General features: G+C 38.2%; 1 protein-coding gene across 2 annotated transcripts in view; it reads left to right on the top strand.

Annotated features, from left to right (window-relative positions):
• Positions 1–26,366, top strand: part of USP24 (ubiquitin specific peptidase 24) — a 138,880-nt gene that overhangs the window by 40,513 nt on the left and 72,001 nt on the right. For both annotated transcript variants that reach the window (XM_070405211.1, XM_070405210.1), the window contains exons 4-16: positions 4,717–4,860; positions 5,538–5,660; positions 6,663–6,698; positions 7,011–7,076; positions 10,641–10,706; positions 16,009–16,083; positions 16,651–16,809; positions 18,303–18,417; positions 18,617–18,720; positions 21,208–21,315; positions 21,514–21,609; positions 21,700–21,861; positions 22,054–22,098. In XM_070405211.1, coding sequence (XP_070261312.1) covers positions 4,717–4,860; positions 5,538–5,660; positions 6,663–6,698; positions 7,011–7,076; positions 10,641–10,706; positions 16,009–16,083; positions 16,651–16,809; positions 18,303–18,417; positions 18,617–18,720; positions 21,208–21,315; positions 21,514–21,609; positions 21,700–21,861; positions 22,054–22,098 — 1,299 coding nt within the window. The remainder of the gene's footprint in view (positions 1–4,716; positions 4,861–5,537; positions 5,661–6,662; positions 6,699–7,010; positions 7,077–10,640; positions 10,707–16,008; positions 16,084–16,650; positions 16,810–18,302; positions 18,418–18,616; positions 18,721–21,207; positions 21,316–21,513; positions 21,610–21,699; positions 21,862–22,053; positions 22,099–26,366) is intronic.

The following is a 26,366-nucleotide window of genomic DNA, read 5'->3' as shown; positions in this document are numbered from 1 at the left end:
TCCCTTTAGTATTATGAAGTGGCCTTCCTTATCTCTGGTTATGGCCTTCACTTTGAGGTCTATTTTGTCCGATGTAAGTATTGCTACCCCAGCTTTCTTTTCATTTCCATTTGCCTGGAAGATATTTTTCCATCCCTTCACTTTCAGTCTGTGTGAGTCCCTTCTAATGAGGTGGGTCTCTTGTAGACAGCAAATGTATGGGTCATGGTTTTTTATCCATTCAGCCACTCGATGTCTTTTGGTTGGAGCATTTAGTCCGTTTACATTTAAAGTTATTATTGAAAGGTACTTGTTTGTAGCCATTTCTTTTTTTGTGTGTGGCTGTTTTCTTTCTGAGCTTTTTATTTCTTCTTTTTACACCAGTCCCTTTAGCATTTCTTGCATTGCTGGCTTGGTGGTGATAAACTCCCTTAGACTTTTTTTGTCTGTGAAGCTTCTTATTTCCCCTTCAAATTTGAATGATAGCCTTGCTGGATAGAGTATTCTTGGATTGAGTCCTTTGCTTTGCATCACTTTGTAAATTTCCGTCCATTCTTTTCTGGCCTGATGTGTTTCTGTTGAGAAATCATTTGATAGTCTAATGGGAGATCCCTTGTATGTAACTTTCCGTCTCTCTCTTGCAGCCTTTAAGATTCTCTCTTTGTCCTGAACACTTGCCATGGTAATTATGATGTAGGACTTGTTTTTCTAACTCAAGGAAGGAAGATTCCCTTTTCAGGATGAGTCCTGAATTCCCACAAGAACTGGGGCAATGTCATAGACACTGTAGTTTTCCCCAGCATGTAGCCAGTGCTGCGCTCAAAGAAAAGATTTAGTAAATCTTTGTTGAAAGAATAAATGAGCCCTAGCTGTTTGGCTCAGTGGATAGAGCGTTGGCCTGTGGACTGAAGGTCCTGGATTTGATTCTGTTCAAGGGCACATGCCTGGGTTGTGAGCTCGATCCCCAGTGGGGGGAAGAGCAAGAGGCAGCCGATCGATGATTCTCATCATTCATGTTTTATATCTCCCTCTCCCTTCCTCTCTGAAATCAATAAAAATATATTTTTTTAAAAAAGAATAAACGAGTCTCCTGCTGTCTTGTACTTCTGGGTTTTGACAACCATTTTTGTTTCATGCAAGTAAATCACTACAACTACAGATGGGTAAAGTTTAAACCCAGTGAAATAAACTGTTCATTTGCAAACTATTATTCTCATCTGAATCTCCTTTGATTCACGACTTAAAAAAATAACAAAATTAATTATAGGAACAAAAAATAGCTTCATCTTTGAAAAAAGGAAGAAATCTTTAAAATTGTCATTCAGCCCTAGCTGGTTTTGCTCAGTGGATAGAGCATCAGCCTGTGGACTGAAGGGTCCCAGGTTTGATTCTGGTCAAGGGCACATGCCTGGGTTGTGAACTTGATCCCCAGTAGGGGGTGTGCAAGAGGCAGCCAATTGATTCTCTCTCATCATTGATGTTTCTATCTCTCTACCTCCCCCTTCCTCTCTGAAATCAATAAAAATATATTTAAAAAATAAATGAAATTGTCATTTGGTTAGGGATTATTTGGAATGAGAATTTATCTTCATTTTGGATGAATTCATCGACCAATTTATAGTTTAAAATTATTTTAAGTTTTTAAAATTCTGGTAAGAATCAGAGTAGTAATGTAACAAACTGTGAGACATCTATAATAATAAAAGTGTAATACGCTAATTAAGCCAGACAGCCAAAAGACCCTCCCAATGTCCTGGATGAAGCCAGGGCTGTGAGGGCCGAGGCAAGCCACAGAGGCAAGCTGCCTCAGCTGCGAGGGCCGAGCCCCTTGCACGAACTTTGTGCATCGGGCCTCTAGTATAATACATGCCTACATTTACAGAGAGAGAAAAATGCAAGTTTCTTCAGTCATGGAAAGGATTTATTAGCATAAGGAAAGGACCTTTAGGTTGATGATCTCCAGATCCAGAGAGCCCTGTCAATTCCTAGCAAGTTGCATTTTTGGAATATAATACTCTAATTCTATACAGAGATGCTTCAGAGGACTGTTTTATATTATGCCCTCAGCTGTTGGTACTAGTATAACAAATGATCAGGAGGTTGTTTGGGGGTTTCTCTGTAAAACTGTGAGTACAAGGGCACCCTGCGTTGTATTGTTCATGGTTGTTTATGTAAAAATGCCTGTTAAATTTCTTTAGTGTTTAGAACTTTAAAAAAGATTCTCCTCCCATCACTAAGGCATGCTTTCCTTTATTAAATCGGAAGAGCTACAGAATTCTTTAGACTTGGCTGCCAGAAAACTGGGAGTGTTTTATATAATTAGTCTTGGTTTCCTTAGCTGTGTTTTCTGGTATGATGACTCTCCTTCTAACCGCTTCTCTAGGGTTTTCTTATAAGCTGCCTCAAAATTTTTAGAAGGGTATAAGTAATTAATAAGCACTTGTATGAATAAGATGCACAAAAGGAGCTTGGTTGTCATTTCTGCTTTCTTCACCTTACTCCTTCAGGCCAGCCTGGATTCTTTACTAGTATATTGAGGCATGGGGAAAAATGTAGGTGTAGCCATAGTGCACAGGTATGCATCTTCCCCACCAGGTGCTGCCTGTCCCTCCCCATCTCTTCTGGAAGACAGAACTTCATTTTCCAATTAAAAACTGAATACATGAGATGGCAACAGAGGGAATAGTGCTTAATCCACCTACTTTTTTTTGTTATTGTCACCATGAAGCTTCTCAAATGTTAATCTTTGCTGCTTTAACTTTTAAATATAAGAAGACTATATAGGCAAGCAAAAAAAAAAAACACTCCTTGATTTATATAAAAATGGGTCTTATGATTATTGCTCATTTGAGCAAATAGTGCAACTAATTGGAATGTCAAAAATCTGGAACTGAGGTTTTCCTCTGCAGCTGAAGAAGTTTGAGCTCTCTTAGGCTGCTCTTGTTAAGAGCTTCTTAATGTGCCCACGATTAAATTTTTATTGCACTGTATTTTCTCTCTGAAGGGAAATCTTATGCAAACATGAAATCACTGTATAAATTTACCATTATTTTAATAAGCTAAATCCTTTGAGTTCTCATTCCCTCTTCTAGCCATTGTTTCTGAATTAGACTCCCTCAAGGAATAGAATACTGAGGATTGGGGAAATTCATTAATGATGATTTTAGATTCATCTATGTGCCTGTTCCCTCTTTTTAACAAATGTAAGATGCTGAGTATAAGATGCACCATTGTTTTATATTTTGTGCTTATATTTAAGAAAAAGAGCTACAAAATAAACAATATTGCAGTGCCTTATCACTTAGAACTATTTTGATTTACTTAAACATTTTTTAAAGTTGAATATTACTTTTATACAAACCAAAAAGAGAAATGCAAGCAAAATAAACTGGTAAGGTATTTCTAAATATTTTTTCACATTCAGAATCCTGTTGTAATCTGGTCAGCAGGTGGGAAGATGCAGTCCTGTTTCTGAGATATAAACAATCATAAAAAATGTGTACGTTAGAATCCATGAAATATGAAATTCATTTCTTAGACTCCAGGAATATTGGTTAATGGTTATCTCCAAGCTAAATTAATAATAATACCTCACTATTTGTAAAATACTTTCACATTAGTCACATCCTTTGATAATTATAACATCTGTGTAAAGTTGGTAGGAACTTTCCTCTTTAGAGATGAGAGAACTAACTGAGCCTTTGAAAATTTTGGTACATTTGTCCAAGGCCACACAGCTAGAAAACACAGTATCAGGAGTTGATCTATTTGCTCTAAACCACTTAACCTTTTCTAGTAATATTGAAAAGTACAGGAGCAAATTAAACTTTTTTAAACTAACTTCTTTAATGTAAGGCAGTGGTTCTCAACCTTCTGGCCCTTTAAATACAGTTCCTCATGTTGTGACCCAACCATAAAATTATTTTCGTTGCTACTTCATAAGTGTAATATTGCTACTGTTATGAATCGTAATGTAAATATCTGATACGCAGGATGGTCTTAGGCGATCCCTGTGAAAGGGTCGTTCGACCACCAAAGGGGTCGCGACCCACAGGTTGAGAACCACTGATGTAAGGGAATTAAAGTTCAAAAACAAAACTCAGTGTTGACTGAAATACATGAATGAGTAGATGGACTGCAGCTATGGGTCTTTTTAAAAATGTTTATTTTATTATTATTTTTAAATTTTCTTTATTGATTAAGGTATTACATATGTGTCCCTATCCCCTCCCCAGCCATCCCCTCACCCCTCTGACGTCTGTATTCATTGGTTATGCTTATATGCATGTGTACAAGTCCTTTGGTTGATCTCTCCCTCTTCCCCCAACCTCTCCTACCTTCCCAGCAGATGAGTGGATTAAAAAACTGTGGTACAGCCCTGACTGGTTTGGCTCAGTGGATAGAGTGTCGGCCTGCAGACTGAAGGGTCCCAGGTTCGATTCCGGTCAAGGGCATGTACCTTCGTTGCGGGCACGTCCCCAGTAGGGGGTGTGCAGGAGGCAGCTGATCGATGTTTCTCTCTTATCGATGTTTCTAACTCTCCCTTCCTCTCTGTAAAAAAATCAATAAAATATATATTAAAAAAAACTGTGGTCCAGCTATGGGTCTTTTAAAACAAATCATCTGCATAAAAAGTATTATGCTAATAATCTCTTGATTATTTGAGACTGAACTAATAAACTGTTGACTTTTTTCCTTTTCAAATTAGACTCTAAAGTGTCCTTCATGTTTTTGTAGCTCCTAACATCAAGTGCTGTTCACAAGTGGGGTACTGAAATTCATGAAGGGATCTACAACATGTTGATGCTCTTAATAGAACTGGTTGCAGAGAGAATAAAACAAGATCCAATTCCCATTGGTCTCCTGGGTGTGCTTACAATGGTATAGTATCTCCAAAATATGAAGTGCTTTGTTTTATATTTTGTTTAACATACCTACTATCCTCTGACTTGTACTTAATGAGTGACAATATTATCATTAAAGATATTAACTTAGCTGTTAGGATCCTTGCTTTTTATTTTGAAAGCAGGGCAACCATTCTGTTTTCACTTTTAAAGAAATTCCTTTCTAATTTTAGTAGTTTTTTTCAGTTCTTAGAATGATTAAATATCTTTCCTTATGTCTCCCTGGTTATTTACGGCATAAATACTTTCACATGGGGTGTTCGTGTAGTTTGCTTTCTGGCCTTTTTCCCTGACTAGCAATAGTAGTGCATGAAGAAGGAATGCTCTTGTTTTCCCTCCTAACTTCTGTCTTCACTGCCTTTCTGCCCAGCTCTGCCTGTGGCAGCCCTAAGATATCTTGAAAATTGGTATCCCCTTGCTTGAATCAGCCTGTTCCCTCCTTCTCTTCCCTCACAGCAAATGTTGAACAGGACAGGAGAACACCACTTTAGTCATTTGTTCCTCTGCATCAGCTAAAGAGTATGCTTTGTGAGGATACTTGTAAGATTCCATTAATAAAGGAGCCCAAGGCTGTATTTTTATCTTTTCTAATGCTAATATGTGTTGCTATAGAAATAAATAATAATAATGTTTCTATGTTCTCTTTGAATCTAGGCTTTCAATCCTGATAATGAATACCATTTTAAAAACAGAATGAAAGTGTCTCAAAGGAATTGGGCAGAAGTGTTCGGAGAGGGAAATATGTTTGCTATCTCACCTGTATCTACTTTCCAAAAGGTAAACATAATTTTGTTTCATCTTTTATTGAGAAATGTATTGAAAAAGGTTTCTGTACTGTAAAAATAACAGTTTACACAGAAGAGTTAAAACAGTCTATGAAAAGTGACAAATATTCCGTATGACTCACAAAATTGCTGACCTTTCTTTTTTTTTTAGATATTCTATATTTTTCCATAAATGTTAACTAACATCATGAAGAATTTTATGGACTTGAAGTGATGTTGAGTGAAATGAGAAATGACTACATAACATCAGTGCCCTGTTTACTGAATTATCAGAACCCCAGTTTAATAGCTGTCCCAGTTCCTTATTTGAAATCATTTGAATTGACTAATTATACCTAGAAAAAATAATTTAGTAGTTTCATATATAATTTTCTTTTAAACTCCATAAGCATTAACAGTTTTGTTTTCAAGTACAGAACCAGTATCTTTATATCTTTCAAGTCCTACAATATGTGAATAGCGTTATATCCACAAGGAGGACATAATTTAAACAATCCCTTGATCAAACAACTGGTTGTTAAGAAACAGTTGAAAGAAGTCAAATTAGTAGATAAAAAACTTGTCCATTGCTTTAGCAGAATAGAGGTTCTTTATCAGAAGTAGAGGTTCGGAAGTAAATGTTCAGTCATTTATTGACCATATACTGTGTCTGACATTATTCTATGTTTCGGAGATATAAATTAAAAGGCCACTTTTCTTAATATAAGGAGTAATAAGACATGATTCATAACTTAAAGCATAGTGGAAGAAATACGAAAACAAAAAATTACTATATAACAAACAATAGGTACAGTTATAATACAGACTTAGAGACTCCTAAAGTTATATATAGTTATGTCAGAGATTTGCATTACGAAGCATTTGGGAAAACCTTTCTAAATATTTTTCAGATTTTAATACATGTTTATCCAGTATTTTTTAGAATAAAAGAAATATAAGAGTTCATGGGAACTTTTTATATTGCCATCTCAATTTCTATTTTCTTTCCTCATAGGAACCTCATGGATGGGTTGTGGATTTGGTAAACAAGGTATACAACTTTTATTAATGACTTATTTTTCATGTTCTAATAAAATTTCCTAGAATTTAGTATATTAAGTAGATGACAACTAGAGAGAATAATCAGAATTTTTTCCTAGGGAGACAGGTTTTATAGTCCCTTCCTCTTTTTTATGCATGATGTTTATCCAGATGGACACCAGCCTTAGAACTCAGCACATCTCCTGCAGTGAGTGTGTCACAAGAGCATCGAGTACATTGATAGAGTAGAGCGTTAGCCTTAATTCCTTGCTTAAAATATTCATGTGTGGCATTTTAAAATGAACTTGTACCTTCTTTCCAGTTTGGAGAATTGGGTGGATTTGCAGCAATTCAAGCTAAGCTCCGTTCAGAAGATATAGAACTTGGGGTAAGTTAGCCCCTACATGTGCCTGATGCGGAAGTTCACTTTATATTTGTGTTGGTATGTAACCAAGGGACATGACCTGGACACATTAAATTAAATGTTACAGTATAATATAGTCTTTACAGAGCTAGCTTCCATGGTTTTGATAACCGTAGAAATGCTTACTCTTATTCATAACAACCAAATTTCAATATAGGGTGTTATTTCATTAATTTCTCTTTGCATATGGTATTCTTCTCTTAATTTGTGATGGCTACATGCAATTTTCTTCTTATTTAAGGACAATTGGTATATGTGGCAAGTATTTGTGTACATAACAATTTTATGCCTCAGTTAAATCAATTTATTTCATAGAATCAGGCACAAACAAAATACTTTAAGGTTGTATAGTAAGCTTTTTGGTGTTACAGCGATGCATAGATAACAGAGGGCTGTAAAAGGAGCTGAGAATCATCCCTCAGGTGCAGCACCATTATCTTTTCATGTCAACTTCATTTTCTCAAAAAAATTTAACCTTGTGGTTAGGGAAATAATTTAATCTTTAATTTTGCACAGACTGCTGACCTGTTCATAGCTGAGAGCACTTTATTCTGTTCTCTAGGTAATTAGTCATTCAATTAAAAACAACTTATGTTGTAGCCCTGGCCAGTTTTGCTCAGTGGTTAGAGGGTCACAGATTCGATTCCTAGTCCAGGGCACGTACCTTGGTTATGGGTCCCCTAGCCCCTGTAGGGGTTTGTGCGGGAGGCATCTAATTGATGTCTCTCTCTCTCACATCGATGTTTTCCTTTCTCTCTCTCCTCCTCTCCCCTGCCACTCTCTCTGGAAATCAATGGAAAAAATATCCTCAGATGAGGATTAAAAAAACAACAACACTTATGTACTTTCCATGTATAAGACACTGTGCTAGCTACTGTAAATAGATCAGAGCAGAAAATTGTATGTAAAATTATATGCCTAAGTGATGCAAATTGTGGTTAGAGTAACAGTTATTTCTGTGGGATCATGACTAATCTTTGCATGAGGGACATAACAGTCAAGGAAAAAGACTGAAGTTATGGTTGGTAATAGACTGACCCTTTCTTGCCACCCACTGTTTGTCCTTAAAAATCAGATGTCTGCCAGATCGTAAGTACTTCCACTGACCCTGATCAGGAAGCCTCTTCCACCTTCCCTGAACATTAGCTAGTTTGTTGGGCTGTTGTTTTATCCCCATTGAATAAAGTATGTTAGAAATGACTGTTGACCAGGAAGATAATAGGTAGTGATTTTTAAAAGCAAAAATAAAACAGAAACCTATTGAGATAGAGGGTTTTATTCAGCTGATATCAGAAATTTAACTTCATTTTTTTAAAAAGGTTAACACAGCCCTGGCTGGCATGGCTCAATTGGTTGGAGCTTTGTCCTGTACACTGAAAGGTCTCAGGTTTGATTCCCGGTCAGGACACATATACAGGTTGTGTGTTCCATCCCCAATTGGGGCATGTGCAGGAGGCAGCCAATGTTTCTCTTCTTCCCTTCCCCTTTCTCTTTCCCTAAAATCAATAAAAGCATGGTCTTGGGTGAGGATTAAAAAAAAAAAAATACAGAGCAGCCAAAATTTCTACACTATTTGGATGAAAATTGGTTAAAAATAGATATATAGGGATCTGAGCTTATTGTCATTATTTTCAAATGTCTTGAGGTTAAAGATTTTTCCAAGATTTTTTCCTCAGTTCAGACCATTTTTTACAACTGTTGTGTGTATTGCAGTTGATGTAGAATTATATTATTTAGGTTGTATTGAGGGATGGTAAAATTCAGGCCTAAGAGAAAGAGATTCCAAAATTGAGACTCTTAAAAAGTATGATGAAAATTTCACAATAAATGCCTGATTTCTGACCAGTTAAGAAGGTGACTATGTCCCAGAATAAATTTAGGCCATATGATAAATGGAATACAATTTAATGTTTCATTTTACATTAACATTTACACTCACATTAAATATTTTGAATTTGAAAAATACTGGGGGAGGGAGACCATTCACAGTCCATCAGTTAAAATTAATATCTGTTCAGAATAAGAAGTGAAATTTGCCTTTCTTGCACTCTGTCCCCACCACACGAATATACCTACCTCCTAGAAAATGGTTACCATTTTAGGCTTAGCCTTTCTGAGTTTTTTCTAAATTTACATAAAATACATCTGTACATGTTCTTTCTCTCTTTAAGACTAAATTATAATCAAGCTATGCCTAGTAGCATTTTTTCATTTAGCATGATATCATGGACGTCTTTCCAGGTTAGTACTGTCAGTGTTTTTAATGGCTCCAGTGTATTCCTACAGAAGTTGTACCATGATGCAGTCATCTATGAATGAGCATTGGATTATTTCTAAGTTTTTGCTGTTGCGGAGAGTGTTCATGTAAATTTGTCTTTATTTGTATATGCAAACATTTTTGAAGGATAGGTTGCTGGAAAACGGGATTTCTGGGTTAGAGACTTACATACATCTTAAAATTATAATTGCTAGTGCTAAATCTCTTCCTCACAAAGTCATTTCCTTATCCTTTTATTAGTGCTGATTATTTTCAATCTTTAATTTTTCAATATGATGGATAGGAAATGATATTTTATTAATTTGTAATATTCCAATTTTCTGTGAATTTGAGCATTTCATCATACAATTATTGGCTATTTCTATTTCTTCTTTAACTTGACCCAGTTATGTAGGTCTCTTTTGGTTTTTGGTTTTGATAAATTTCAGGAATTCTTTTTATAGTAAGCTTATCCAAGCCATGTTTATTTTGTGTGTTTGTAGATTTTTTCTTCCGGTCTTTTGCTTCTCTTTTCATTTTTATTGCTGGCTACACAGACGCTTCAAAATTTTATGTAGTCATTATTTTTCTTAATGGCTTAAAAGATTCATAACTTGCTTGGGGAATGTTCTTCCCATCTCAGGGTTATAAAAACACTCATTTCATTTTATACTTTACAGTTTTATTTATCATTCTCATATTTTTATTCTTCTGAATATAATCAACATGTTAGGTTCTCCTGCAGAAAATCCCATTGAGATTGTGTTAAATTTATAGATAGTGTGTGGAGAATTTATATTTCTACTGTACTAGTCCTTTTCATGTAAGAACGTGGTATCTCCTCATTTATTTGAGCCTTCTTGTATATATTGCAGTATACTTTATAGTGTTCTTCATGGAAGTCTTAAATATTTTTTTGTTAATGGCACATTTCACTCCTTCCCCAACCGTTCTCCCCTTTTCTCCTTTTTCAAATAAAAATTTTCAGTATTGTATAACATGAACTTCAGAATCATTTCAGCTAGTCCTCCAAAAAAGTTTTATTGGCATGCTGTTATTTAAATTACATTAACTTTTTATGATAATTTAAATGGATTGACATCTTTATATCAATTCTTTCTACCCAAGAGTTTAGTTGGCCTAGTTATTCATTTGTGACTTGATAAAACTTCTATTTAAAATTTTCTCTGACATAGCGAAAGGAATTTATTTAACGTTGAAGGAAAAGCTCCCACTTAGATTTATTTCTAACCTTCACTGTCTTTTTTCAGGCAGTCTCAGCATTGGTGCAGCCCTTAGGAGTGTGTGCAGAGTACCTCAATTCCTCAGTGGTTCAGGTAAGATTGGGCCATTTACATTTACTTCAGAAGGTGATCTAAGACATACAAACAGTAATTATCTTTTTATCAGGTTTGTCCAGAATTGTACCTAATCCAGAGTAACTTCTAGTGGAAATACCAGCAGGAGAAAAATTTTAAATGATTAATAATTTAAGGTCTAGGAGACCTCTAACATTTGAGATTACTTTCCTTTTTAATTTATCATTTTATAAATGTAATCTAATCTAATAAAAGACAAAAAGGGTAATTGACTGTACCTTCACTATGCTTCCCATTGGCTAATCAGGGCGATATGCAAATTAACTGCCAAGAAAGATGGCTATTAACCACCAACAAAGATGGCGGTTAATTTGCATACATAAGCACAATAACGGGAGGCGAAAGGGGAAGGACGGAAGAAAGGTGATCAGAAACCCAGGCAGCAGGCAAGAGCCGGGTGGCAGGGCAAAGGTGGGGGTGGGAGGGGGCCGCCTTTGCCCTGCCCCCCCCAGCCCTGGATCAGAGAACCGGCGCCTTTGCCCACCCCCCAGCTGGTGATTGCGATTGGAGGTGCCGCCTTGCCTGCAGCCCGTGATCTCGATCAGCACTGAGGCTGCTTCCCATCCCTTGGACTGGCTTCCTTAGTAGTCTTGCAGGTTGAATCTGAAGAGGACAGGCCAGGCACCAAGGGACCAGCACTGCCAGCACTTGAATGTGAGCAGACAGAAGGAAAAAAGACCTTGAAGGCCTGTCCAAGGCGGTTTGGGTTTAAAACCAAGTGGGGTGGTCCGGAGCTGTAGGCACTGACAACCATGGCACTGGGGTTGCTTTCCCTCCCTAGACGCTCCACAAGGTCACTTGAGCCTACCCTGCTCCAGATGATGTGTGATCACTGCACATGGAAGAAATGTAGTAAAAAAATAAAAACCGATGACCAAGGGCCCACTTCCATGAGCTCAGGGGAGCCTCTGAGCAGTGGGCACCCCGACTATTTTAGGGGCTTCAGGTGAGTAGGGGAACACAGAGGGGTCAGGAAACCTCCCTGGAGGTCGGGCGGTAGGTCTGATGGTGGATCCATCCGCCCTGCTGTCTGCCAACAGCTGCCTCCTCCGCGGAGAATGGGAGAACAAAGAGAGGGGGCGATTCTGCAAACCCCAGAGGGAATCCAGGGTCCCAAGTACTCTGCCCCACCCGCTGACACTGGCTATGAGGGCACTGCAGCAGCCAACCAGCCTCATCCGAGCGCGTCCCCCACCCTCCAACACACACACACACACACACACCTACTGGTCGCAGATATAGGGAGCACCCTTTCTGAGGGGAGACGCTCACCAGGTATAAAGAAGGTATACAGAAGGCGCTCAGCGAGAAGTCCCCACGGGTTGTGTTTGCGCCTTCATGCTGTCTCCCCTCCCCACCCCACTACTGCAATGCCGAAGGAGGCCTGATTCAGGAACACCCCCCCTGTTGACCACCCACACGGAAAACAGCGTGTGATAAACATGTCCCCCAGACGCCTGAATCTGCCTCAAAAGGAAGACCCTACAGACCCGGAGCAGGAAGATGGGGACTGAGACAGAAGGTCTGGGAAAAGCAGGGCTGCCCCACCTGCTCTCCGTCCCCATCCCTGTGTGAAGCGCCTGCACCGCCGCCCTTGGACAGAGGCCTGCGAAGGAGTGAAGAACTGTGGCTGTGCCTGTGGCTGCGCTCGGCCTGCCGTCGTGGATAAGCAGGAAACACGTTTACGTGCCAGAATCTAAAACCCTCTTTATCGGTAACAGAGCAAATAATGCAAGTCCCACACGTGTTTCTAAACAGGACTCTGTCTGGCTGCATGTGAACCCAGATCGAAGGCCTGCTCTCCACGAGGAGGCTGCAGAGGCTGCTCCTCTCTCCAACAAAGGCAACGTAGAGATTTAAAGGGAAAAGGAGATATAAATAAAACAAAATAGCAACAAGCTCTGAAGCTGCTGCTGTCAAATCCTCCGCGCGGTGGTGATGTCAGAGCCTGTCTCCCCACGCTTGGGGCTCAGACAGCCAAGCTGCTGACACCTGCCAGGTCTCCTGGCACCAGCCTCATCTACCCAAGGCCACTTTCAACCTCCCGCCTGCTCTTGGAGCCGGTGGGCTTGCGGATGGAGGCTTCTGTGTTAAAGCAACCGTGTTGGTGGAGCACAGACACGTGTGGGCTTTTTGATGAGAACCCGTAGCATCCCTTCAGGAACATGTTTTTAACTGTTCTGAGATCACGCTCCCAGCCTTGGCGACTCTGAAATAGGCCTCAGCGATTCCACTTGCCGATGCAAAGACTGACCAGGGTTTCACGGAGATGGAACCCTCGGTCTGGAACAGACCGGGAGAAAAAAACAGGGTCTGATCGCAGCCCCATGGCAGTCAGTGCTGGGTCGGTGTGGTGGAAGTCAGTCCTGCAGTCATTGAACATGGGGTCAATTAATATTAAGTGACATAGGGTCAATTAATATCTCTTTGAGAGGAGTTGGGAATATAAAGTACAGTGTAGAGCAATTACTTATATTATTTCACATAAAAACTTTTCAACTAAGATATTTTTCTTTATTTAAAATGTATCTTTATTGTTGAAAGTATTACAGATGTCCCTTTGTTTTAGTTTTTTTTTTTTTTCCCCATTGATCTCCTCTGCCCTGCACCCACCCCTTCCAGGCCTTAGCCAGACTACTGTCTGTGTCCATGGGCTATTCCTATCTAATACATAAAAATCTAGAAATATTTAGAGAAAATAAAATAAAAGATATGCCAGGTAAATATTGAACAGAAGCGCTGAAGTTGCTGCATGAATACTTGCAGGCTTGAAGCCAAAACACAACTCATGAGATAAAGTTAGTCACTGTAACATAACAAAAGGTTTCTTTCACTAAAGAGATAAGATGGCTCCCAATACTTATACACATATGGGTTCAGAATGAGCCTCACCAAGTGTGTCTCAGTGGTATGCAGATTTTTGAGCTAAGGGCAATTTTACCTTCAGGCTCAAGTGAAAATTCTTCCCCTCCCTTTAACTACCTAAAAAAAATTGAATTAGAGGCCTTGCCCATAATAAGACATTATTTCTATATAACAAAAGGCTAATATGCAAATCGACAGAACAGCAGAACGACCGGTTGCTACGACATGCACTGACCACCATGGGGCAGATGCTCAATGCAGGAGCTGTCCCCTGGTGGTCAGTATGCTCCCGCAGGGGGAGCGCCGCTCAGCCAGAAGCTGGGCTCGTGGCTGGCTAGCGCAGCAGCAGTGATGGGAGCCTCTCCCACCTCCACGGCAGCACTAAGGATGTCCGACTGATGCCTTAGGCCTGCTCCATGGAGGTGCGAGAAGGAGCAGTTCGGGCTGAGGGACCCGCCCCTCCATGTGCACAAATTTTGTGCACCAGGCCTCTAGTTTATATATAATAGCATATATTTTTTTTTCATTTTCTTGTCTGTAAAAAGGCTGCATAAATCCCACTCCCTTCACAGGATTTTTAAGGTTCAGTACCATTATGTATTAAATTAGATCAATGTTGAACAACCCACTAGACTAACTTACTAGCTGAATCTCTCACTACCGAATAACAGCTTGATAGCACATCTTGTCTGATTTCCTGTCTTTGCATGTTGTAAGTCAACAGATCATAGAATACTCAAAGCTGCGAGTGTTCAGTTTTGTAGTGCTTAAGGCCTATTATACTCTCATTTCCTTTCCATTTCAGTTAGCAAGCTTTACTGATTAAAATATCACACTGAAATACCTCCATTTATTATTTTATTTATAAATCAGTGTGTGAAACTGGTAACTGTTAGAGATTTTTTTTAAATCACTGTAAATTTAAAAGCGCGGTGTCCTTTGGGGGCAATGTTTTCTATCCACAATTCCTTCTTTCTAAAACATGATTTACCTAGGGCCATTTTAACAAGGGAGATACAATTTTTTTAGTAGGTTCTGGAAATTTCTGCTATTTCCAATATTAATGCCTTCTTTAGATGTCAAAGTAATACTGCAAGATTTTCAAATGAAATAGAGTAATAGGATTTTTTCATTCTGGATATTAAGCTCTTGATAAACATCTAGTATTCTTTCAACTTATTAAGCATGTAACTGTAACCATTAGTTTTGTAACTGAAACACTAAGACACAAAGAGGCAAAGTGATTTGAATATTTAATAATTTAACAAGAATTAATAATTTAATTCTTTTAGTAACAAGGCCAGGATTGGATTTTTAAATGTATGCAATGCTCTGTGGAAAGAGATTCAGCATAAATATTCCAGCTGCTAGTTAATACTAAGTTCTTTAGAAATTTCAGGTTTTATATACAAGTATAGGATTACTTGAAAAAGAGTAAAAAGGTAGATGACTTTCCAACCAAAGCATATTTAATTTCATCTTTATTTTATTATATTAAACTACCCAACCTTAAATTCATGCCATAGTCATACCATGTTACTTGCCATAAATTAATAGTTGTTTCTACCATTTGTTACTTGTGCGATTTTGATGTAACTTCTGTGCCTTGACTTCCTTATCTGTAAAATGGTAATGATAATCATGCTTATCTCACAGAGTTGCAGTGAGAAGCAGGGCTGGCACATGCTGACAAGAACAGTGTGCCTTGCCTTTACCCTAACAGCCCTCAGTCCTCACTGTACAATCAGCATTAAGAAATTCTATTTGGTTAATTGCCTGATGTCATTTTAACTCATTGCTAATGTCTTCTTAGCTTTCACAGCCAAATATTATTCATCTTCTTTCGTCACCAGATAAGTTTTAAAAATTATTTTACTTAGATGGAAGTGATCATTTAGATTTAGCTAGTATTTGACTACTTCTCACATACTGTTTACAGTTAGTTGTCTGATTATGCTACCATCCTGGAGTAATGTGTTGTGTGAGTCTCATCTATGGGCCTCATTTATATCAGCAAGCAAAAGTAGTGCATATAATAGCATATTTTTTGTGGTCTGTGCTTATATTCATTTTTTAAAATCAAATGCAAAATATTTACTTTATTACAAAATTAATACATATTTGTGCTTAATTTTTAAAAGTCCATATGTCTTTGGTTGCTCTTTAAAGTTACTGTTATAAGATCGTAATTACAGGGATTCCCCCCTCAGATATTAAAGAAGCTGAGGCATAAACGCAGTTAAAGGTTTTCTTGGAATGGTATTAGCAAGGTAGTGTTAGCTCTGCTACTAGAATTGCACTGTCTCCTTTGTGGAAGGTGAATGAAGAAGTATCTCCTCTCTAATTTTAGGACAGATTCAGGACTTTTTATTAAGGTAGTGCTTTTTTTCTGTAGCCTATGCTAGACCCGGTCATCCTTACTACAATCCAGGATGTGCGGAGTGTGGAGGAAAAGGACCTCAAAGACAAGGTAAGTGCTGTCTCCAGCAGACAGGCCCCAGTGCCTATTGGTCCATGGAAGCAGAGCCAGGACTTGGGGCTCAGTTCACACTCCATTGTTTTTTGGATTCTGATCCTGTACAACTCATATCAAATTAATTATACATTTTCTAATTGAAAAATGCTGCTTCTGAAGCATAAATGGTTGGTGCTATCTCAGTCAATAGAATAAATACAGGGTTCTCAGTGACATCATTCAGAATTTTACTAACATGTTGATTTTAATATAATTTGTATAGCAATGAAGAAGCTTTAAAATAATTTAGTACTAAAAGTTTATCCAAATTTGTTTAAAGCAGTTAAACATGCAACAACATGATTTATTTGTGCCTTGAATTTCTCACAGGATCCTTTCCTTTCCATTGCTCACCCATGTTGAGAAGCAAAATGCAGCTGATTGACCATGTGGAGTATCAGATAGCACAGACTATTGTTATTGAAAATGTCCTGTATTTCCTGTGCGTGTAAGAATTGGGATAAAAATGTTTTTATGTTTTCTTTTTTGTTTTTGTGTGTGTGTATGTGTTTTTCATAAAAGAGATTGGTTAGTATCCCTGAGCTCTTATCTGCCATCAAGTTACTTTGCATGCGCTTCCAACCAGAACTGGTGACTGTAGTGGACGACCTTCGATTAGACATCCTACTGCGCATGCTGAAATCACCCCATTTTAGCGCTAAAATGAATTCCCTCAAAGAAGTAAGTTTTTCATTTGTTTCTAGAAGACTTAAAGCACAGACACTTTAAGTTCTGCCAAAACTTAGAGTTATTATATAAAAATGTTGGGAAATGAACAATTTCTTGTAATCATACAAAAAAGGGATGTGATTCTATGTGAAATGGTGTGTATGTTTATAATCTATGTATATAAAAGCCTAAGCGACCAGCGGACTGACCAGTAGCTATGAGGTGCACTGACCACCAGGGGGCAGACGCTTAATGCACAGGCATGGAAACATGGAACAAACTGATGAATCTCAGAGGGAAGGGGGAGGGTGAGAAGAGATTAACCAAAGATCTTACATGCATACTAGAGGCCCGGTGCATCTATGCACTGGTAGGGTCCCTTGGTGTGGCCTGCGGGGATCAGGTTGAAACTGGCCTAGTGCACAGAGTCATGCACTGGTGGGGTCCCTCGGCCTGGCCTGCAGGGATCGGGCTGAAACCAACAGTCTGACATCCCCCGAGGGGTCCCAGATTGCGAGAGGGCACAGGCCTCTAATTATGTTAATAACGTGACTTTTTTAGATTATATTAAAAATTTGTCCTCTGAAATGTTTGAAATATTTGATGCTTTCGTGATATTTCCTAGAACATAATTTCTTGACATACACAGTTTGAGATTTATTTTTTAGCCTAAGGGTACAATTCCTTTTATTATATTTCAAATATGTGTTTACGTAGTTGATTTTGGTGAGTGACAGATGGAACCAATAGAGTTGAGTTATAATTCCAATCTTTTTCCTTCAGTTTTGTATTAACTAAGATTCTTAGCTGCAAGTGAAATAAGCTCATCTTAAATCATCCTAGGCCAGCGGTCACCAACCGGTCGTCTGCAGACTGCTGGTGGTCCGTGAGGTCTGAAAGGTTGGCGACCGCTGTCCTAGGCCATAGAGAAATTTAGTGGAAGAAGGCTGGGCTGTTTCATATGAATGAAGAATTGACTAGCCAAACCATCTAAGGGGCAGGAAGACATGTGGGCAACAAGAACAATTAGAATTCAAGACCTGACCGCATCCAAGACTCTTTCGAAGTCTTAACTCTGCTTTTCTGAGCTTGTTGGCTTTGTTGTTCCTCTACCGGCAGAGTAACATCCTTCATATGGTAGACGTCATGGCCCCACATTGCTCCCATCACCCTGGAGGGACTAGTACTTGCTCTTCGGTCCCAAGTATAGAATTTGGAGGACATGCCTTGATTAAAATTTGGGTCAGATGCTTATCCCGGAGCCAGTCAGCAGTGGCCCAGGAAGTCTGAGCCATAAGAATGGTTCCATACTTTTAAAAAAAGATAGCACAAGTAATCTGTTAATGTCTAATAACTGGCCTTTGATATATTTTAGCTACTTGTCAGACCATATTGTAACACTATAAAAGTCACAGGATATGTATATATGTGAAGATTTTGATTATACATATTTGCGTTACTTTCCGTCACAATAATCCTGGTATGTTTTGTTTATTTGTTTTTAGGTAACCAAACTAATAGAAGATAGCACTTTATCCAAATCTGTGAAGAATGCTATAGATACAGACAGATTGTTAGATTGGCTAGTTGAAAACTCAGTTCTGTCAATTGCACTGGAAGGTAAGTTGCTTTTAAAATAATATTACCTCATACATAATTATAAATAACATTTTTGTATAAAAAAAGCTATGAAATTGTTGCTTTGATTAGCCTTTGAATAATCTTATAGAAAGTTAATATTGCTTTGAATTACTAGAATCATATTTACAAAGTCAGTGTTCACTGTACCTGCCTGCCCCTCTGCTGTTTCTTCTCTTAGGCAACATAGACCAAGCGCAGTACTGTGATCGTATAAAGGGAATTATTGAACTCTTGGGCAGTAAATTATCTTTAGATGAACTCACTAAAATTTGGAAGATACAGGTAAGTTCATTAGAGTTAATTTTGCTTTCATCTGACATTTTTATAATAACGAAAAGGAAGAGAATGGAGAGTAAGCAGGAAAATGGAACTTCAATCTTGCTTTAACCAGAGCAGCTCTACTGAAATCTGTACAGTTTAGAGTTGCTATTAAGGCCGGCCAGTGTGCTCAGTGGTTGAGCATCGACCTATGAACCAAGAGGTCACAGTTCAGTTCCAGAATTGAACCCTGTAGAGTACATGCCTGGGGTTATGGGCTCAATCCCCCATAGGGGTGTGCAGGAGGCAGCTGATCAATAATTCTCTCTCATCATTGATGTTTCTAGCCCTCACTCCTTCTCCCTTCCTCTCTGAAGTCAATAAAACTATATTTTTTTAAAAAATAGAGTTGCTATTAAGATTGTATATGTAAAAAGGATTCTTCTACTCAAAAGGTATAAAGCTACTTACTGATCTAGTTTAGTCTTCTCATTTCTCAGATTGAAAAATGAAAAGCCTTACTGCAGGCTGTGTAGCAGTTAGTGGCAGAGCTAGGAATAGGTATGTCTTGTTTATCATTCCAGTGTTCTTTTTACTATATTTCTTTTCAGTTTTCATTAATACAGTTTTCCCATTTAATTCTATTAAATGAGGATAGTAGTCATATTGAGTTTATAGATCTCATCTTACCAAAACTCTCAGCATCTGTGACAGAATCAGTTATACCCTTCATTCCTTTTTCCTTCACTTTGTTAATAGTCCATTCCCCTACTTTTCTGGCATTCCTTCTTAAGTCTCATTTACTAACTTGTGTCTTCTACCTTGTGAATATGAGTTTTTTTCAAGTCTTAGTCTTTAGCCCTTTTTCATTATATAATCCTGCACTGGTCAATTTCATCTACCCCCCCCCCCCCCCCCCCCCGCACCCCCCATGACTTCCACTACATTTGGATGCTGCTGACTCTCAGAATTACTAATATATCTCTAATTCACACCTCTTCTTAGAGCTCCTGGGCAGTATACCTAAATACCTAACTGTTACACCTTTACCTGTGTTATCTCATAGGCATCTCAAATTCAACATGGCCAAGCCTAGTAATTTTCCAGTCTACTTCAGTAATGATAGTATTCTTCATCTAGTTGCTAAGCCAGAATGAAACCTGGAGCTCACCTTGGCTATCTCTACTGTATCAGTCAGAATCCAGTCAGGAAACAGAAACCGTGCTGGGTATCTCAGAGGGAATTGAATATAGGGCATTGTTTGCAAAGATGTTGCTAGGACAGAAGAACAAAAAGGGGAAGTATAAATGTTGGAACAACAAAACATGAAAAGGGATATTAAGTCCAAGGAAGGGAAGCTGTTTTGGGAGGTTATTTCAGTGCACGTGCTAAACTGTCAAAGAGGCGATACCGCCACCTGGGCTCCGGAATCCCTGCTGCCACAAATGTCAGCACCTGCATCCAGTCCCCAAGCACAAACCAGATACACTTCTTTCTTCCTCCTGCCTGCTCATCTCCCAGGAGTACCTCACATTGCTAGAACATAATGGGAGCACAGCTGGCAGGGGAAATGTAATTTTCAGGCTCCCAGCCTGGCATTACATAACAGACTATAGAAAGTTTAGGTGTAAGACTGAAAAAAAAACCCTGAATTTTATTTCCATGTCTTGACCTTACTTGAATACGGTCATAATTTTGTTTTGTAAGTTTTGAATTCACACAGATTGAGGATTAGAAACCATGATATATATTTTATTTATCCCTGCTACATTCAGGAAGTGTGTGTGTTTAGTAGATATTGAGCAAATCTTCTATAATAATAAAAGTGTAATAGCTAATTAGATCTGACATCCTTCTGGATGACCTTCTGGATGAAGCCGGGACTGAGGGAAGTCCGGGTCCCGGGTGCCTGCCTGCAGCCGGAGGGAAGCCCGGGTCCTGGGTGCCAGAGGGAAGCCAGTGCCGGCAGCAGGGGGGGAAGGAAGGCCTACTCTTGCACGAATTTTGTGCATCGGGCCTCTAGTTGTTGTATAATTGAATATTTAGAAGTCCTCCTATCTTTCAAAGCTCTCACATAGTGAACAGTGAGGCATGACAGAGTTGTGATTGAGGCTATAAAGTGAATTTCAACATAAGGTCAACCATGGGGTCTACATCTCTGAAGCAGAGACTGACTGCTCATGGAATAAATAAATACATATTCATTGAGGTCATAAAATATCTATGAGCAAAATTAAAAATTAGGCAGATAAAACTCTTCAACTGAGGCAATCAAGCTCATTTAAGAAAAGTGAGTATGATTGTCTTGTAAAGTAATTAAAGATTTAATGCTGCTAGAAATTTAAACAAGGCCAACTGGTAACCATTAATAATGTTTGCTTCATAGTCTTGCCAGTATTATCATGGAAGTGAATGCTGATAAGACTCTTTTGCTTCTATAAATTACCAGGGAGAAGACTTGGGTTTTTCCAAGTTCCAAGATTTAACTTTCTCCCAATGTCTCCTTTCTAGTCAGGACAATCATCTACTGTGATCGAGAATATTCATACTATTATTGCTGCAGCAGCTGTCAAGTTTAATTCAGATCAGCTCAATCATTTGTTTGTTCTCATTCAGAAGGTATGTGCCAATCAAATATCCTTTCACATTTTTCTAAAATAAGCTGCTTTTGAGGTTTGCCCCTCCCCCACATTAGTAGTGTTTAAATGTACTCTTTTTACTTTATTAAACATTTTTAGTTCAAGTTTAAAGTTTTACATATTTTGCCAGTTTGATGACACTGTGTAGTGTACTAATTCTTGTCTTTCTGTTTTACAGAGCTGGGAGATTGAGAGCGATCGAGTAAGACAGAAGCTATTGAGCCTGATTGGACGGATAGGCCGGGAAGCTCGCTTTGAGACCACTTCTGGAAAGGCAGGGAAATCCAGTGGATTTTTCTATCTACAAATACTTAAAGCAGTTTCCTTGTGTATTGGCTGGCTTATCATATGAGTATTATTGTAGGTGTTAGATGTACTCTGGGAACTGGCTCATCTTCCAACACTGCCCAGCAGCCTCATTCAGCAAGCTTTGGATGAACACCTAACGATCCTTAGTGACGCATATGCAGTGAAAGAAGCGATCAAGAGGAGCTACATCATCAAGTGCATAGAAGATATTAAAAGGGTTGGTTTTATGTTTGATCTGGTTTTGTCAGAACAATAGTTCTGTCTGAGAATTAGAGTCAGATAATTTCCCTCCACTATTATGTAATTTAAACTGAATGTCTTTTGGAAGCTTTTACCTTTAGAATCCAAGATTGGGACATTATAACTACTTTACCAAGTCACTTATATTTTTCTTAAAACAATTTTTCAGCCTGGAGAATGGTCAGGTTTGGAAAAAAAGAAGGATGGATTCAAGGTAAGAATTTGCAGATGGAACCAACTAAAAGGTATACTAATTTAATAATTTTAAAAAATAAATTGTATCATAATTTAAAAATAATGTGTTTTAGTATTTCTTAGACTAATGTGCAATACAGATCGCTATTTAAATATTTATGACCTGTGCTTTATTATTTACAGCTTGAGTTAATTGATTCTCGGGGGGAGGGGGGAATATCCAGAATCAGATTCAGAGTAGTTTTATTATGTTATTTTCATAAAATTATAAGAACTTCAACTTAACCTTTTAAAAATTAATTCCAAAGTGTGGACAGCTTAAATAAGTACAGTGGATTCTAAGTAAATATGACCATTTTTCTCCCATGGAGGAACATTTATAGAGTAAGAAGGAGAGAGAGAAAGTAAGAAATTTCCTTCAGTGCTGGCACATGGTCATTTTTTTAGGTGCTTGATTCAGATGTGTTCCTAAAGTACCTCCTTAGACAAACAGTGAATGGGTGAGTGTCTGCTGCTGGGACTCCTTTTTAGAAGGTAGGTTTGGGCAGTGACTACAAGAGGGACTGGCTCTGTACAAGCCCTACCCTGCAGTGCTCTGGCCTCAGGTTCCAGTGGACTCTGGACTGTCCTTTAAAAGGGTAGTTAGCAGAGGAAGCAGTGGTCATTGCTGCTCTCCTGTTGCTCCTGTCCTCGGATGTCAAGTCTCTCCTCTGAGAGGGCTGATCACAGTGGCCGCTCACTGGACACACACCCAGTGTTGCAACGGCCCTGGTCACAGGAGCCATGTCCTCCTCCCACAGAGGCCCTGAGGTTGCCCAGACCAAACGTAAGCCTAGCAGCCAGAGGGATTTCATTTCACTGTTAACATGAAAGGTTTTGGTAAATAGTTAATGGCTTAGTAATTTCGTTGGTAAATCATTTTTCTTAGCTTTCACTAAGAAGTATTTCTTTAAAGATCTTGACTACTGTTGATTGTCATTGGTATACTCAGAGGTTCTTAGTTCTTATTAAGAGGTTTTGGTGATTCAATGGGCTTTTATTGTCTTATTTATATTTGGTCCTAAAGTTTAGTTGGGGGCATTTAAGAACTTGGTGTTTTATATTTCTGACGTTGGAATTTGATCAAGTGAATTTTTTGCATATTGTCTAGCTTTAGAGATTGTTTAAAAGTTGTTCACAAACGGGCTGGTGGTGCTCTGGTTATGAGGAATTACTTCTTTAATTCAACAGCATTGCTCTCCTCCTACTCAGATACAATTGGAATTTTTCCAGTTTTCTCAGCTCAGCCTTTCAGATAATTTAGCAGCCTCTGTCTTTATGATTGAAACTAATCCAGAGTTACGTAAGAAGTTTTAGGTCCTTCACTAATAATAGTAAGAGGAAAAGGATATCCATAAAAAAATGGTCTTTTCTTCTTAGTAACATATACATTTCTTTATAGAAAATGAAGGTTAAAGCTGAAGGGACTTCTTCCCCCTCCAGGAAAATGACTTTTAAACCCAGAAAATACCTTCCTGATCTCTGTTCCTTCCTCATTACAGCTAAGCACTACTTAGCTCTTCTAGCCAGTAGCTTCACTACATCTTTATTGCTTCTCTTTGCAGTCACTTCATTCATGTCTGTTGTTTCATGACAAAACTCAAAAAGTAATAGGGAGAATTTTGGAGTTATTTTGTGAGTCTTGAAAAGAATATTCTTCCTTTTATTTCCCACTGCTCCCAGTAAAGAAATCCTGATGTATCATTATTTTATTCCAAATAATAATATCTTGCATTTATATGGCACTTTTCAGTTGACTAAGTGCTTTTACAGATGTTCTCTTAAAGTGCACGTGGCTGAAGGGGGGCAGTGGGAAGATCTAAGCCCCTGGACATGACCCAGGCGGGGCAATGTATATCCTGCCACTAAAGGTGTTTTCTGTGCTATGCCCTTTCCTGCCAGGCAGCAAGGTGGGCTGACTGGGGATTATGTCTCCCTGCCAGGCTCCACAGAAACTAAGCAAAGGGTAAGACAAGACCACCCACCTCTTCCTCCCCCTCCCCTCAGCTACCTATTTCCCCAACTGGTTCCCTTTGCCCCTGCTTTTGACACTCTTAAAATTCCCAAGTTCCACTGTTGTGTTCAGAAATTCTGACCTTTATTTCTTAACTTTATTTTTCTGTAGATTCTGCCAGGATACCCTTGGCTTCCTTGGTCCTCTTTCTTTTGCTTCCTTTATACCTTCCACTGTCTACCCCAACCCTCTCCATCTTATTTCACTTCTTTTTTCCTTCAATTAAAAAGTTTAAATGTACTCATCCAAAAAAATTACTAAACCAAAAAAACCCATTTTTACTTAATTAGTGATATTTGCATATTCCTTAAGTCATTATCTCAAGGCCTCCTAGTTCAATGCCTGGCAGCCTTTCAGTAAATGTTGCTCCCCTTCCTCTTACTTCCTCCCCTTCACCCTTCAAATACACTAAAAGCATTACTTACCCATAGTTGAGTGGCCTCTATTTGCCAAAACATGTAACTGAAAGTAAATGTAGCAAGATATCCTCAGTACAGTCTCACAGTGATGTGGTTAGGACAGGGGGAAATACTTTTTAAAAAACATTCTCTCATGTAAAAACTTTTACTTTTTAATTCTAGATAAATTGCTAGGTCTGGATAAATAAGACAGATGAGCAAATGGGGATCTTCAGCTTTGAGAAGAGAGAACTCTAGAAAGAATATGAAAGCTTTCTGTAGATACTGGGAGGATTGTTATAGAGAAGTTTTATTCAACTTCACTCTTATGGCTTCTAAGAAGTTATGGGAAGGCATGTTTCAGTATGATAGATCAATAAACTTTAGGGAGAATAGCCTGAAGTAGACACTGCCTCCTGAGTTCCTCATCACTAGAAACACTGGGAGACTAACTGGTCACTTCACAGCAGTGAAAAGAGGGATCTAGGCATAGATTTGCAGGCCAAACCAGTTAACTCCCACTTATGAAGCTCAGCTCCCTCAGTAGATATTATCAGGTATGTTTATTTTAATGTTCACCATAATCTTTGCCTCTTTTGTAAGTGAAGAAGAATAGCTTAAATTTTTCTTGTAACTTAGCAACATAACGTCATAGATATGATAGAATAAATAATATCTGTCCTGTTTGCTGAACTTTAGAAAGGCCATATCAGAAATACTTTCTAAATTCTAGTTTTATCTTTTTGTATTTTTTTAAATTTATTTGATAATGAGCTACCTTCAAAGAATAATTTTTAATGTCAAAAGTATTCCAATCCTAATTGACTTAATTGGTCATAATACTTTTTAACATATCAATTATTTGCTAAAGGGTTAATTTTATGTCCTTATGTTTGTAATTTTCTTAGAAGGTCTCAGTTTATTTTAGGCCTAAGAATTAGCCTAAACTGCCATTTTTCAACTTCTATATTTTAGAAATATTCTAGCTAGTCTTGCAAATTTGGCCTTTAATACAGAGTATGGCAAAAGTAGGCTTACACTTATGAGTACACAAAACATATTCTTATGTTAATTATTGTGTTATTTTTATTACAACTATAGACCTACTTTTGCCCCACCCTGTATATACTTTATTTCTCTGATTCTAAGATGCAAGATTTAATAACTTTATAAAGAAGTAAAAGAGAAACTACATTTCATTTTTATCATACATTTGTTTAGATTCAGAGTTTGCCTCAGCTTCCTTTTGACCAGTATGTACAGCTTCACTGTGGCACACTACTTTTCATTAGCTATAATCGTGGTTTTGACCTCTTTGAAATCTTTAAGATTGACTGTATAATTTTGAGGCATGTTGAAGAGTATGCAGTTTTGTGTCCTTGTCCTTTCTCATAAAATTCAAGCTGCTTTTTTACTTCATTAAATTGTGTATACTACACGCTAAACAACTTCTCTTAAATTAAGGTACACCTTTGGACAGAGAGGCCTTTAGTGCTGAGTGGTACAGCCCTTCACAGGGTATGAGTCTGTCACACAAAATTCTCCTGACTTTGGAAAATGCTTTATTCTGAGACCACTAGCAGTTTTCTTTGCTTTTAATTGAATTGTGGACATGACACACTAGTCAGTTTTACATTATAGCATAATCTTTTTTATAACATTTAAAGTTAAGAAACCTTCCTTGGTTGGTGTTTCCTATACCAAGTGATAAATGGAGAGGTAGATGAACAGATAACCTTTCTATACAGCTAAATTTGCATATACTCAAGTAAGGACAACTGTATCAAAACTTACTCCTATGTTTAGAGGCTAAGTTTCTTTTGACATAGTTGTAAG

Source organism: Myotis yumanensis, unplaced genomic scaffold (assembly GCF_028538775.1).
Source record: "Myotis yumanensis isolate MYYU_CA2020_CCGP unplaced genomic scaffold, mMyoYum1.0.hap1 SCAF_2, whole genome shotgun sequence".
NCBI lineage: Eukaryota > Metazoa > Chordata > Mammalia > Chiroptera > Vespertilionidae > Myotis > Myotis yumanensis.
Note: the sequence above shows the minus strand (reverse complement) of the source record. Positions and strands in the feature narration are given on the sequence as shown.